Raw genomic sequence first — 14,264 nt, 5'->3', positions numbered from 1 at the left:
TCCCTGGGTCGGGAAGATCCCCTGGAGAAGGAAATGGCAACCCACTCCAGTATTCTTGCCTGGAGAATCCCATGGACAGAGGAGCCTGGTGGGCTACTGTCCAAGGGGTCGCAAAGAGTCGGATACGACTGAGGGACTTCACTTCAACATTTGTCACACTGTAACTTGATTGGTTTCGCCAGAGCCTGTACATGTGCAGTTCTCTTCCCAATACAGCATTTCTAAACGCCTTCACTGGAAGTAAAGTAAAATATAGCAAACTCTCGTATTTAAGAAAGTAGGCACGTTTTTGTGTTCACTAAACATACATGTATGAATGGTCTTAGGCACATACCAGCCAAACAGGACTGCTAGAGTTAAGCAATCTTGTTTATTTATCTGCTAGACTTGTCCTTTACAAAGATAAACAAAACTATCACTCTGATTCTGTATGAATTATACTTTGCATCTGGCACTCTTCTCCCCCTACATTCTCTTGTAGCATTTCAAAAAAGGTCACAGGTTGTTTTAACTTCAGGGAGACATGACCCGATTACTGAGTTGTGCGATGCCAGCTGTGGCTGTTCTGAAATTTTGCAGAAGAAAAAAAAAAAGCAGGACCTTCACTGGGATACAAAGCCTCTCCCTATTCCCTAAAGGAGGCAGGTTTTGAGGTGCTAGCCTACTGTGTTCCCTCTTTGCTTGCCAAAGAAATAAAACCACTATTTCTCTTCCATACTATTTCTGTTCAGCATCGGAGACAAGATTTTGGCATCACTTGTAAACCATTTAGTGGTGGTGTATACTTATGGTTCAGTTTAAAAAGCAAATAGTTCTGTAAGGCTGAAGTAGACCTACTCAAGAGGCTTAGGATAGTTGTTAATTTCAAGTTCTAAAAAGCCTTCCATTTTTCACTTACCATTCCAAGGACTAGTTTACCTAAAAAGGTGTCAATAAAAATCCGATTTAAAAGTCGGACCATATTTGGGGGCTCCCCTAGTAGCTCAACCGGTAAAGCATCTGCCTGCAATGCAGGAGAACCAGGTTCAATCCCTGGGTCTGAAAGATCCCCTGGAGAAGGAAATGGGAACCCACCCCAGTATTCTTGCCTGGAGAATTCCGCAGACAGAGGAGCCTGGTGAAGTCAGAGTTGGATGCTAGTGAGTGACTGTCTCTTTCATTCTGTTAGACAGGGTTTTGCCTGTAAAGTCCAAATGACTTTGTATAAATTTTTATTTCAAAGCCTTGATGTAGTAGCATACAATGTGAAAAGTGTCAATAATAATTGGTTATGATAAAGCTTACAGTTCTAGACTTGATGCACTTATATCTGACTGAATATAAAAACTCCGCTCCTTGTTTTAAACGCAGGTGGTTCTGCCTTTGACTACACAAGCTGAAATGGTGCAAAGTCTTAATCTATGGGATTAACAGTAATTGTTAATATTTAACAATTATTTTGTGACTTGGCAAAACATTAAAAAACCTCTTGATGTTGGTTATAAATGTAATTTATAAATTTTTGTGTAATTTTGTAATTTATGGTTTTAAAGTAATATTTGTAGTAACACTACAAACATTGGGAATTCCCTGGCAGTCCAGTTGTTAGGATTTGTAGCTTTCACTGCTCTGGTTAAGATCAACTCCTGATCAGGGAACTAAGGTCCCACAAGCCACATGGTGCAGCCAAAAAAAAAAAAAAATCAAACCCAACAATTATCTCCCCCACCAAACAAAAAAACCTCAAAACAAACCACTGGAGACACTGAAAGTTACGTTTTATTTCTTTATTAAAAAACATGTATCAAGTAGTTTTGAAATGTGCTTGCTTTCTCATTATAAAACTTATAATATGGAGTGAGATGCCAAGGCATCTTATCTATGCCTTGGCAAACTGTCATATTCATTTCCAAGTTTGAATCAGCTTCCAAAATTTTATCTTTTAACAGTCAATGTCATGATAGTTCTGCAAGTTCCTTCAATGTTAAGTTGTTCAACAACATCACTTCTTTTGAGATGCATTCATTGTTTACAACTGCTTTCCTACATAAAACTTCACTGAGTTCTGCCTCCTACATACCTAGAACTGTTTCTTGAATGGCAGCAGCGTCAACACTCTAATGGTCATCTCTATCTTCTAACTCCATTTACATCCCATCTGAATGCTGCAGTTTTTCCACAGTACAGCCTCTCGCTACTGCAAGGACTGCCTGTAGTTCTTGGAATCTGAGCACACATTTCACAGTAACATCCTTCTCTGAGTTTGTAGCTTCACTAGGTAGTTTAACATTAGTTTGTGTTGACTTTGAGATGAAACCAGCCTTTACTGGCAGTAAATAGATGTCCTTGTAATTACCATTTCCTTCAATGTAGCAACTGATTTCAATGCCAAACTGATTGGTATTTGTTCTTGATTACACTACAAAGGAGAAGTAAATGCTTCATTTCAACCATAAGCGGCTTTCTGTTCTTGGTGAAATTTTACACTAAAAGATGTTGAACCAATTTTACCTTGCTTTTATATTCATCAGACTCAAAAAATGTGGCTTGTACTGTAGCTTCATGTTGGTCGTGGTATCATCCTATATTTGCTTTGCAGTGGCCATTTTCAAAGCTTCTAACACTAATTTTATCTGCAGTGTTAATCATTTTTCATTTCTTTGTAGTTCAGTCATATTTATTGACCAATTCCCTCTTCTGATTATCCATTTTTGTAAAATGTTCCATGGGCTTATCACTGGGAGACAAGGAGGCAACAGTTACATGCTTTGCTATCTGTGTAACTAATAGATGTTCGATGACCAAGACTTTGAAAGAAGTGATGTAACTGATACCATTCTTGATGCACACCTTTTCTTTGCATAATGATTCTGGAATAAAGAGCCATAGCCAAGTTTATGCAATAATACACAGTTAATATTGTGACAATTGAAAGTTCCGCTGTGTTGCTGTGGGTCAGGTGCTGTTTAACTACCGTGTGAAAAGATTCACATGTTGAAATGGCGCAAAGGACCCGTATCTAAAACAGAAAAACTTGTGTTGGAAATTCACAAAATAGTCAACTTTTAACCCAATTTAGTTAACTACTGGCCAACCAAGTTCTAGATCAAATAAAACTGAAGTTTTTCTGAAAAGAATGTTAATTCTAAGACTCTGAAATACTCACTGAAAGAATGTTTGGAGATAATGTTATATAGAATTCTTCAAAGAAGGATTTGCAGACAGTCCAAAAACACCCTTTTAGAGTGTTTAAATTTATGGAGAATTTAGAGCCCCTCCCCTCATTTCAATAGTCTTAAGGACTGCAAAAGATTAAAGTTCTGGATAACTGTACTGTTGTCCAGATTGTAAAACTTCACAATCACAAGCCCATATGTGTATAACATTTATTGAACAGCAGCCAGTACTATGTTTACTTCTAGAAAACAGTAGCATCCAGCCCATTAATGTTTAAATTCTGTTTTCAAATGCGTTAATTTCATATATCTTATCACTAAGGGCCATAAAGTTTATATCAAACTTTAAGAAATAGAAAATTAACTTGGTTAAATTTGAGAAACACCCCAAGATGCCATGCCTAATTCACAGCAGGTCAATCTGGTATTAGGTTTGAGGTTCTCAGCTCTGACTACCTGCCTATCTACTGTTCTTGAACAAAGCTCAAGTAAAAGGATGGTCATCCACAAGCATACCAAAGAATTATTTACAGAATATCCAATAATTCAACCAATTTAAACCGAAGAATATATGACCTCTAAGAATTTCAGGGCCTGAAAGAATTATATCATTATTATTTTTTAAAGATGATTATCAAGGTTAAAAGTCCTGCCACACACCCCCCCAACCCACCCAAGAGCCTCTCCTGAATTAAATGAAAGTTATATTATCTTTGAAATAATATTTTTTATCTTTGAAAGCTGAATGAGGAAAAATTTTAATTAAATATCCACATTATGCTCAATACATAATGAATACAAAATCCAATGTTTTTCTAAAATTACTATCTTAAAAAAAATAAGTTTATAAACTTCTTACCTTATATAAATCTTCAAACTCTTGATAAATCTCACACATGGTGTTCTCTAAGAAAAACACCCTTCAATTTTATTCCTAAAATGAAAAACATTTACAGGCAAGTCAATGTACAAAAACCATATCTTAACTATATGCATCATGATTTTCTTTTCTTCATTATGTCCTCATTCACATACATTAATCACAACAAATCATGATGTGAACAGCAGTGGAAAAGTTTAATCATTGGACATTTGTACTTATTTTCAACTTAAGCTCTAGTTTTAAGTTTTTATTGCTTAGCTCCCCTTTAAAAATACATAAAGGCACACTTCTATAGTTTTCCGTTTTCTCACGTAGAACAGACAAGACTTCCAATTTTACTATGACTGGAAAAAACTCAACAAAGATAATTTCAAGCATGTCACTTACTTCTTTGTACAGGTCAGCTTATGCTAACTTGGAGGTGCCTTCTCAACATTAACCCTGATATTAGAGGAGTACCCATACCTTCCTGACCTGCATATAGGTTTTTCAAGAGGCAGGTCAGGTGGTCTGGTATTCCCATCTCTTTCAGAATTTTCCAGTTTATTGTGATCCACACAGTCAAAGGCTTTAGCATGTCAATAAAGCAGAAATAGATGTTTTTCTGGAACTCTCTTGCTTTTTCGATGATCTGCAAGGAGATCCAACCAGTCCATCCTAAAGGAGACCGACCAGTCCTGGGTGTTCATTGGAAGGACTGATGCTGAGGCTGAAACTCCAATACTCATGTGAAGGGTTGACTCATTGGAAAAGAGTCTGATGCTGGGAAAGACTGGAGGCAGAAGGGGACTACAGAGGATGAGATGGCTGGATGGCATCACCGACTCAATTCACATGGGTTTGGGTGAACTCTGGGAGTTGGTGATGGACAGGGAGGCCTGGCGTGCTGCAATTCATGGGGTCACAAAGAGTCAGACACGACTGAGCGACTGAACTGAACTGAACCCATACCTTAACACATCCCCAAACTGGTTATGCCTCGCTCTGTGTGTAATGTCTTTGTTACCAGACAACGTTTCCAGTGATCATAAACACTAAAACTTTAAAGGAAAAGTGGGAGAGTCGTCTCTGCTAACAAAGAACTTTCAAGCAGTGATGATGGGAAAAGACTCAAAAAGATTACAAGTCTCCAGAACTAATTAGAATTCTGCCTATTTAGAACATTATGCGGAGAAGGCAAAGGCACCCCACTCCAGTACTCTTGCCTGGAAAATCCCATGGACAGAGGAGCCTGGTGGGCTGCAGTCCATGGGGTCACTGAGGGTCAGACACGACTGAGCAACTTCACTTTCACTTTTCACTTTCATGCACTGGAGAAGGAAATGGCAACCCGCTCCACTGTTCTTGCCTGGAGAATCCCAGGGACAGAGGAGCCTGGGGGGCTGCCGTCTATGGGGTCGCACAGAATCGGACATGACTGAAGCGACTTAGCAGCAGCAGCAGAACATTATTACTGCTTGACAAGGTCTATGTTTTGCTCATTAAGAGGGACAGAGCCCAGGGCGGCGGCGAGCAGCAGAAAGAAAAGGACATACACTCACCCTTTGGGGGAAAAGGGCAAACTCCTCTAATTCTGCTGCTGCATATTTGTATTTTTAATGCATCCTATCTCAAATATTTGTGTAATTGCCTACAAGCAATCAGACTACATTCCTTGAAATACTCTACATAGAAATTTCAACTGTTTCAAGTCATTCTGCACCCCAAGCAAAATAATAAGGCAAAGGATACACAATTTCTATCTACGGTTTAGTGTTACTGAGCTTCTCTAACCACTTCCACCTAGGAGGAATTAGGAGAGGGGAAACGGGTCCGACAACAATAATACTTAATTACGTGGGCTGCCGTCTATGGGGTCGCACAGAGTCGGACACAACTGAAGTGACTTAGCAGCAGCAGCAGCAGTCAGGCTCCAAGATGGTCTCTGATGACCCCTCCCCTCTTGGTAGTCACACCTTTGTATAGTGCCCACCTACACCACACTAAGGCCAACAGAACAGGGCAGAAGCGATGTTTTGTCACTTTCAAGCAAATTAAAAAAAAAAGTATTAAAAGACAAGCTTCCATCTTGGCCTTTCTCTTAGACCAGTCCCTCTGGGTAAAGCCAGCTATCACGTGGTAAGAACACTCAGGAAGCCCAGGGAGAGGCTCACACGGTGAAGAAGAACTGAAGCCTTCAGCCAACAGCCATCAGGGAATGGAGGCTTGCCAACTGAAGACAGTTTGGAAGCTGATGTCTGTCTTCTACCTCCGTTCCTTACTGTTTAATCAGTGTTTGCTTTAAATCGCCAAATATTGAGCAATCTGTTACACAGCAATAAACACTAACACAGAAGGTCAGAAGTCAAGTGAAGTGAAGGTCGCTCAGCTGTGTCCGACTCTTTGCAACCCCTTGGACTATACATACAGTCCATGGGATTCTCTAGGGCAGAACACTAGAGTGGGTAGCCTTTCCCTTCCCCAGGGGATCTTCCCAACCCAGGAATCGAACCAGGTCTCCCACACTGCAGGCGGATTCTTAACCAACCAAGCGAGGGAAGTCCCAGAAGGTCATAATCTATATCCAAAAAAGTAAAATGTACAACTTATGAATTAACTGAAAAGGTCTAAAATTCATGGGCAAGGATTGGATTCAGAACTGACTTTATACTCAGTCACCAATAATTTCAAAACCCCAAGGCCTTCTGAAGAACAAAAATCCCCAGAGAACAGGATGAAAAATTCAGTGAGAATATGTCAGTTACTAGAAATACATTTTATGATGTCAGGATGACAAATAAATGTAATACTAGCTAAAAATCTGACAAAAAGATAGGTAGTCAATACGGAAGATACCAGTCCTAGAAGGCAAAGCCTCTATTTTTGCTTTCATAGCTGAGAAAAATGTGTTAAAAACAAAAAATCCTGCACATACAAAACATTTAGTACAACTCAATAAGCATTAGCTGTTACTAATTTTTCCCCAAGTAAGCAATTAATGAGATTTTATAACATAAAACAGAAAGTTAGATTTCATTCAACCCTTTATAAATATATGTTTTACTTGGACAATCCTCCCCTTCCACTCACTGCTCTTGTACCAGGAATACTTAATATGCTAAAAAAAAGAAAGATATTACACTACCTCCCCTGCAGTTTTAGTAATTCTCTTCCAAGACCCAGGAATCTTTTTCCGACATCTTCAAGAATACAATTCCTGAAAAGAGATATTTTATTTCAAATTATTTTTTGCACTGGTCAGTGCTTTCTACAAATAATATCTTTAATACAGCTTACATATCCTCATTCATGTATTCAGTAATCACATAAGTTCATTATGTGAACAGCAGTGAAAATGTTTAATCATTGGATATGAAGCTATCGAAGGAAGCAAAGATATAATCAAATGAGAAATAAATTGAGAACTTCAATTTGACCAGGAAAAAAATGAAAAATAGTAACAAAAAGTATATAAAGCTTATTAGCAAATGTAAAAATACATAAATACAACTCAACATCAATGATGCCATTTATAAAGGATTGCATGCTTCCCTATCCAGAAGCACACTAAGAATACCCACAGCACCGACCCCCTGTGGCTGTAAAGTAAGCTGGTTACTTTCATTGAGCAGGTGTGCATTGAAGTCAATTGTTCCCCAGCACTGCAGTTTTCTGAAACCCATCTGTAATAAATAATTAGATGGATACTGTCAAGACTTTGAGAGCCACATTCTCATGAACTAATTCAGCAGGAAAGAAAAACATCCCTTCTTTGTACTCTGATGCTGAACTGGCAGCTCTAGCTTAACAAAATGAAAAATGTGTGCCTGCACCTGGACTCTCTTAGGAGCAGCACCCACCTTCGTGCCCAGCTCGAAGCAGGTTAGATTATCCCTGAACCTATCTTAACAGCAGCCCTTTTGCCCAGGGCTCTACTTCAATCAGAAATGTCCAACACCCGCAAGCATTGCTCTTTTAATACTCCATAATGGTAACTTTAAGTCTCCATTTAAAGTTACCTTTAATGGGTTCAAAGAGCCTAAGCGTACTTCCCTGGAACCAACACTTTTTCAGTTCAGTTCTGTTCAGTCGTTCAGTCGTGTCCGCAGCACACCAGGCTTCCCTGTCCATAACCAACTCTCAGAGTCTACTCAAACTCATGTCCATTGAGTCGGTGAGGCCATCCAGCCATCTCATCCTCTGTCGTCCTCTTCTCCTCCTGCCCCTAATCCCTCCCAGCATCAGGGTCTTTTCCAACAAGTCAACTCTTCGCACGAAGTGGCCAAAGTATTGGAGTTTCAGCTTTAGCATCAGTCCTTCCAATGAACACCCAGGACTGATCTCCTTTAGAATGGACTGGTTGGACCTCCTTGCAGTCCAAGGGGCTCTCAAGAGTCTTCTCCAACACCACAGTTCAAAAGCATCAATTCTTCAGCACTCAGCTTTCTTCACAGTGTAACTCTCACATCCATACATGACCACTGGAAAAACCATAGCCTTGACTAGACGGACCTTTGTTGGCAAAATAATGTCTCTGTTTTTTAATATGCTATTTAGGTTGGTCATAACTTTCCTTCCAAGGATTGAACTGAATACTACATAAGCATATTATAATGGAAAGCAACTGTGAACAATACCTTGAGATGAATCTTTTCAGCCAGAATCTGGATTAAGTAACAAGGGAGAAAGAACAACCTTGCTTGGATGCTGGACTCATTCTTGCAGCTAGAGACAGAAATAAAAAAGTTTACGAACATTCGTTTTCTTTAATGAGCCTCCAACGTTAAGCAGGAAAGATGCTACATAATATACTAAGGACGTCTTCAAACATGCAAAATAGAAAGTACGCCCCACCTTGGCTCCATTTTGTTTCTTCTGTAAAAACTGAAGTCTCATACCGTAAACATAAAGAGCTTTAAAAAAGACATCGTTCTAAGATCTTCTCATTCCTGAAAACTATCCACGATGTCGCACATCCCAAGCAAAACCATTTCACTGCCCTCCCTCCTGCCCCTCCTAGTACTTCTATTGACGAGTCCCCACTAGACCGTGCGCTTCCCCCCAAATCCCCAGAACCTTCTTACCTTATCTCCTTCTTAATCCCCATTGCGGCAAAGGATCTTGCAGGAAAGAGCTCGATGAATTAAAAACCGACTTATCTTGGTATTAAATTCTCATTAAATCCTGAGGTCACATACCTACTCTACCAATAGCTCCGACATTATCTCCGCATCAGATAACTGCAAAATAAAATGCAAGAAAATGACATGCCCCCCATTAAATAATTTATTTGGGTTCTAATTTTGCCTTCAATATTTCTAGGGCGCCACGTTCATCCTTTCCTAGACCTCCCGACACTTTCAGAGCTCGCACTTTGAGACCCACCGGCATGCCTCTGGATTCGCCTCAACTTTTGTCCTGCCTTTCCCCCTTGGCATTCTCTGGCCGAGCCTCGGAAGAAGCGCGGATGGCCCTAGATTTCACCAGGCCGGACGAAAAAGAGCCCATTGTAGCGAAATATAGTTACCACCCTCCAACGAGGAGCGAGGGGAGGCCCAGAGGTTGGCTTAATACCCCCCGGCCTTTCCGATTGGCTGCTGCGACGTGACGTGCTCTGTGATTGGCCACGGCGGCGAGCGCAGCGCCCGCGGAGAGGTAGGGCGGGAGCCAAAGAGCCTTAAGAGCCCGCCTTTCTCAAACAAATAAAGGTGGTAGCTGCGGAGTCAGCGGGCGGAGCTAACTTGACCGCGACTCATGGTGTCGCGGGAACACCGGAGGTGGAGCCCCACGTAGCAAGAAGATGACCCGAAGTTGCTCGGCAGTGGGCTGCAGCACACGAGACACCGTGCTGAGCCGGGAGCGCGGCCTCTCTTTCCACCAGTGCGTGAGAACAGCCTCCGCGCTAACTCCCAGCAGGGCCAGGCGCTGCAGGCCACGGGGGTGGGGGCGGGGCCGGGTGGTGCGTCACGCCGTCGACGTGTCGTGCGTAGCGTGGGGCGGGGGAGGGAATTGGGCAACCTGGAGGGTAACGCTCAGTTTTGTCATCCTGCTCTGTGTTTGTCATCCTGCTCAGTGTTTGTCTGCAGAGTGTGTCTGCGAAGTGCTTGTTTTCTCCTTGCCTACCAGTGCCCTGTAGCTTGCCTACCGGACCCCAGTAGCTTTTAGCAGGAGTTACTCTAAAGGAGTCTTGCTGCCTTTCCGTCGTTTTATTGAAGAGGAGAAAGGAAGGCAGTTTAGAAGAACTGTTGAAGGCGTGCGCTTTCTTTAGTGTGTGTCTTGCTTGGGAGCTTGAGTACATATGCGTTTGTTACGAATAGAGCTCGTAATAGAGCTTGTTTGGAATAGAGCTCGCCTCCCTTCTCCCTCCGGTTAGCAAATCCAATTTACTGATGGTGGGTTGTGGTGAAGGAAAGTCCAGCGTTAATTGGTGCCAAGCGAGGGGAATGGATAGATGGTGTTGAAAAGTTCTGAACTCCCTGATGGCTTTTAGATTTTTTCAAAGCGGCATTTGGGATGAGGGCTGCAGGGTGCGTGACGTTATTCTGATTGAGTGGGGGTAACAGGTTGGTGTTTGGAGAAACTGAATCATCAGCTTTCTGGTTGTGGTTAGACCTCTGGTTCCAAACCTGAGGTCTAAGGGCTTGTGATCCACAGGTAGTCACCATTCTCCACCTGGGTGGGGTTTAGTTTTTACAGAACTACCTAAAGATAGCCAAAACGTTATGTGTATTCCTTGAGAAGGAATTGGGACTATTGTGTTGTCACTGAACTATTTATTGTTCAGGCTATCTGGTTTAAGTGCTACTTTTCTGCTTTCCCTGATTTCCCTAATTAGTCACTGCTTTGATCTCTTTGGAACTCAGAGAAGGCTTGGGACACTGAATTCCATCACCCTCCCTCCACCCCCCGCCCCCCCCCCAACACCCCACTTTTAGAAGTAAGAAACAGGAGACACAGGGCTTTTGTACCCAGGAAGGTTCTGAAGGCCCTTGTTTTCAGATTTTAACTAGTACTGTGTGTCTTTACCAGTTGTTCACGATCATTAGCCCAGCTCTACAAGCCAGGTCCAATTCTGGCTGTATTTGGTCATGGCAAGGAAGTTTCATTTGGCACAGGACTGGGGTGTATTTTCAGACTGATCAGATTTGAACCCACATCTGTGGGACAGTCTGGTAAAGGTCACTGAAATTAATGCGAGGTAGAAAAGTGGGTAGAACAGATCCTCTCAGAGGGAAAGAAATGTTTGGTATTTTTTAAAGTGGTAGCCTAATAAGGCAATATGATGAGGTAGCGAGTTAGACCAAAGTAGACAAAGGACTTTTATGAAAAGATCAAAAAGACCTGTAGGGGACAAGTGGTATTTGAATTGGACCTTGAACTCTATCTAGAATGGAGGGTGAGGTGGACAGAGGATAGCATTTAAATAGAAATAGCATGGAAAAGGGTTTCCCTGGTGGCTCTGATGGTAAAGAATCCGCCTGCAATGTGGGAGACCTGGGTTTGATCCCTCAGTTGAGAAGATCCCCTGGAGGAAGAAATGGTGAACCACCCCAGTGGTTGCCTGGAGAATCCCCATGGACAGAGGAGCCTGGCCGGCTACAGTCCATGAGGTCGCAAACAGTTGGACACGACTGAGCAAAGAAGCGCAGCACAAAGCACAGCATGGGAAAATAAAAGAATGGAAAGTGAAGATGTAGGAAACAAATTATCTAAAAACATGTCAAGGAGTTTCAATTATGTATGGTAGGCTTTTTGTAGTGTTGCTTATTTTTAAGGGAGGCCCTTCCTCCACCTAAGCTGCTGTAATTGTATCCTTTCTTCTCTGAGATTTGCTTCCATCACTTAGTTCTTGTTCTAGTTTCATTTTAAATTGCTCTCTCTGATGGTTACTTGCCTAAAAACACTGAACAGGCTTGAATTACTTCCACTTTTAAATACACACAAACTCTTGAACCTTTGTGCACCTCTGCACTACCCTACCATTCTCCTTCCATTTACAACCAAGTTCCTCAAAACAGAAGCCTGCACCTACTTCCCTAAGTCCTGTTGACTTATCAACCTACCGCAGCCAGATATCTGTCCACACCCACTGACTGAGGGTTATTGGTAATCTTGCCAAACCTAAATGAGCAATTATATTAATAAGTCTTTCTCTTGACCTGTTTAACTTTTAATCGTACTGGTCACTACTTGAAACCGACACCTCCTTTGGCTGTTCTGACATCCTCTCCCTAGTTCTCTCCCTTTTCTTTGATTTCTTTCTCAACGTTTGCTGCCCTGTTTTTCCTGTGCCTTTTTCCTGCTGCTGTTGCTGCTAAGTCACTAAAGTGTCCGACTCTGTGTGACCCCATAGACGGCAGCCCGCCAGGCTTCTCTGTCCCTGGGATTCTCCAGGCAAGAACAATGGAGTGGGTTGCCATTTCCTTCTCCAGTGCATGAAAGTGAAAAGTGAAAGGGAAGTCGCTCAGTTGTGTCCAGCTCCTCGCAACCCCATGGACTGCAGCCCACCAGGCTCCTCTGTCCATGGCATTTTCCAGGCAAGAGTACTGGAGTGGGGTGCCATTGCCTTCTCCAGCCTTTTTCCTAGTTTCTTTAAATAAGGAAGAACTCACTTACTGCTTTTATTTGTTTCATATGTTGTGGACCAGAGCAAGACCTGCTTAATTAAAAAAAAATTTTTTTTCGATACAATTATTATACCAGTGTGCTGTGACTCTTCCAGCCTGATTTCTTCCCTGTTCATTTCATTTTCTAGATTAGTGAACTGAAAGTCACTCAGTTGTGTCTGACTCTTTGCAAGCCATGCCAGAATACTGGAGTGGGTAGCCTTTCCCTTCTCCAGGGGATCTTCCCAACCCAGGAATCGAACTGGGGTCTCCTGCATTGCAGGCAGATTCTTTACCAACTGAGCTATCAGTAAAGTCCTCATGTTCTAGATTACTGGAAATTATGTTTCTAAAAAATGCAAATTTTATCATGCTCACTCCCTTAGGGAAGGGTTTTAATCCCTCGGGCTCTTTAGTGCCTAAAAAATAAGAGTCCAAGCTCCTCTGTGAGCCTTTCCTCTATACCTCTGTTCCAACCTAAATACATTCTGTCTGTACTTCTGTTAATGGTACATGTGTGCAGAATTAAACACAGTCTATGTATGAATGAGAAGGAATTGTTGGCCTTCCTGACAGCTAGAAAGTTGTAAGGAAGACAGAAAAGAATAGAGAGGAGAGAAGGAGTTAGGATACTGTGGTGTAAGTCCTAGTGACAAGGTAACACTGGTCTGCAGTAGTTCAGTCGCTCAGTTGTGTCCGACTCTTTGCAACCCCATGAATCGCAGCACACCAGGCTTCCCTGTCCATCACCAACTCCCAGAGTTTACTCAAACTCATGTCCATCGAGTCGGTGAGGCCATCCAGCCATCTCATCCTCTGTTGTCCCCTTCTCCTCCTGCCCCCAATCCCTCCCAGCATCAGAGTCTTTACCAATGAGTCAACTCTTCACATGAGGTGGCCAAAGTATTGGAGTTTCAGCTTTAGCATGAGTCCTTCCAATGAACACCCAGGATTGATCTCCTTTAGAATGGACTGGTTGGATCTCCCTGCAGTCCAAGGGACTCTCAAGAGACTTCTCCAACACCACGGTTCAAAAGCATCAATTCTTCGGCGTTCAGCTTTCTTCACAATCCAACTCTCACATCCATACATGACCACTGGAAAAACCATAGCCTTGACTAGACGGACCTTTGTCGGCAAAGTGATGTCTCTGCTTTTTAATATGCTATCTAGGTTGGTCATAACTTTGCTTCCAAGGAGTAAGCGTCTTTTAATTTCATGGCTGCAGTCACCATCTGCAGTGATTTTGGAGCCCAAAAAAAATAAACTCTGACACTGTTTCCACTGTTTCCCCATCTATTTCCCATGAAGTGATGGGACCAGTTGCCGTGATCTTAGTTTTCTTATTGTTGAGCTTTAAGCCAACTTTTTCCCCTCTCCTCTTTCACTTTCATCAAGAGGCTTTTTAGTTCCTCTTCACTTTCTGCCATAAGGGTGGTATCATCTGCACATCTGAGGTTATTGATATTTCTCCTGGCAATCTTGATTCCAGCTTGTGCTTCTTCCAGTCCAGCGTTTCTCATGATGTACTCTGCATATAAGTTAAATAAGCAGGGTGACAATATACAGCCTGACGTACTCCTTTTCCTGTTTGGAACCAGTCTGTTGTTCCATGTCCAGTTCTAACTGTTGCTTCCTGAC

At 42.1% G+C, this 14,264-nt stretch overlaps 1 protein-coding gene and 1 long non-coding RNA gene across 12 annotated transcripts in view; one reads left to right on the top strand and one right to left on the bottom strand.

Annotated features, from left to right (window-relative positions):
• Positions 1–1,751: 1,751 nt before the first annotated feature.
• LOC147370374 (uncharacterized) lies at positions 1,752–9,971 on the bottom strand. 9 transcript variants are annotated; one of them, XR_015165229.1, is made up of 7 exons: positions 9,545–9,684; positions 9,102–9,257; positions 8,655–8,742; positions 7,637–7,700; positions 7,163–7,234; positions 4,015–4,089; positions 1,752–2,998 (listed from the first exon to the last, which is right to left on the bottom strand). It is a non-coding gene; the product is annotated as an uncharacterized LOC147370374 (long non-coding RNA). The 9 variants fall into 9 exon arrangements; XR_015165227.1 differs by having other exon boundaries at positions 9,403–9,558; XR_015165234.1 differs by lacking the exon at positions 7,637–7,700 and having other exon boundaries at positions 9,545–9,971.
• The window catches only part of THAP9 (THAP domain containing 9), a 25,599-nt gene continuing 21,080 nt past the window's right edge, over positions 9,746–14,264 (top strand). For all 3 annotated transcript variants that reach the window (XM_086405072.1, XM_086405073.1, XM_086405074.1), the window contains exon 1: positions 9,746–9,897. In XM_086405072.1, the coding sequence (XP_086261198.1) occupies positions 9,818–9,897 (80 nt within the window). In that variant the 5' untranslated portion in view covers positions 9,746–9,817. The remainder of the gene's footprint in view (positions 9,898–14,264) is intronic.

This window comes from Bos grunniens, chromosome 6 (assembly GCF_055505025.1).
Source record: "Bos grunniens cultivar Pamir isolate PY7600 chromosome 6, Bosgru_T2T1.0, whole genome shotgun sequence".
NCBI classification, from domain to species: Eukaryota; Metazoa; Chordata; class Mammalia; order Artiodactyla; family Bovidae; genus Bos; species Bos grunniens.
The sequence above is the reverse complement of the archived record's forward strand: the minus strand, read 5'-3'. Positions and strand labels throughout refer to the sequence as shown.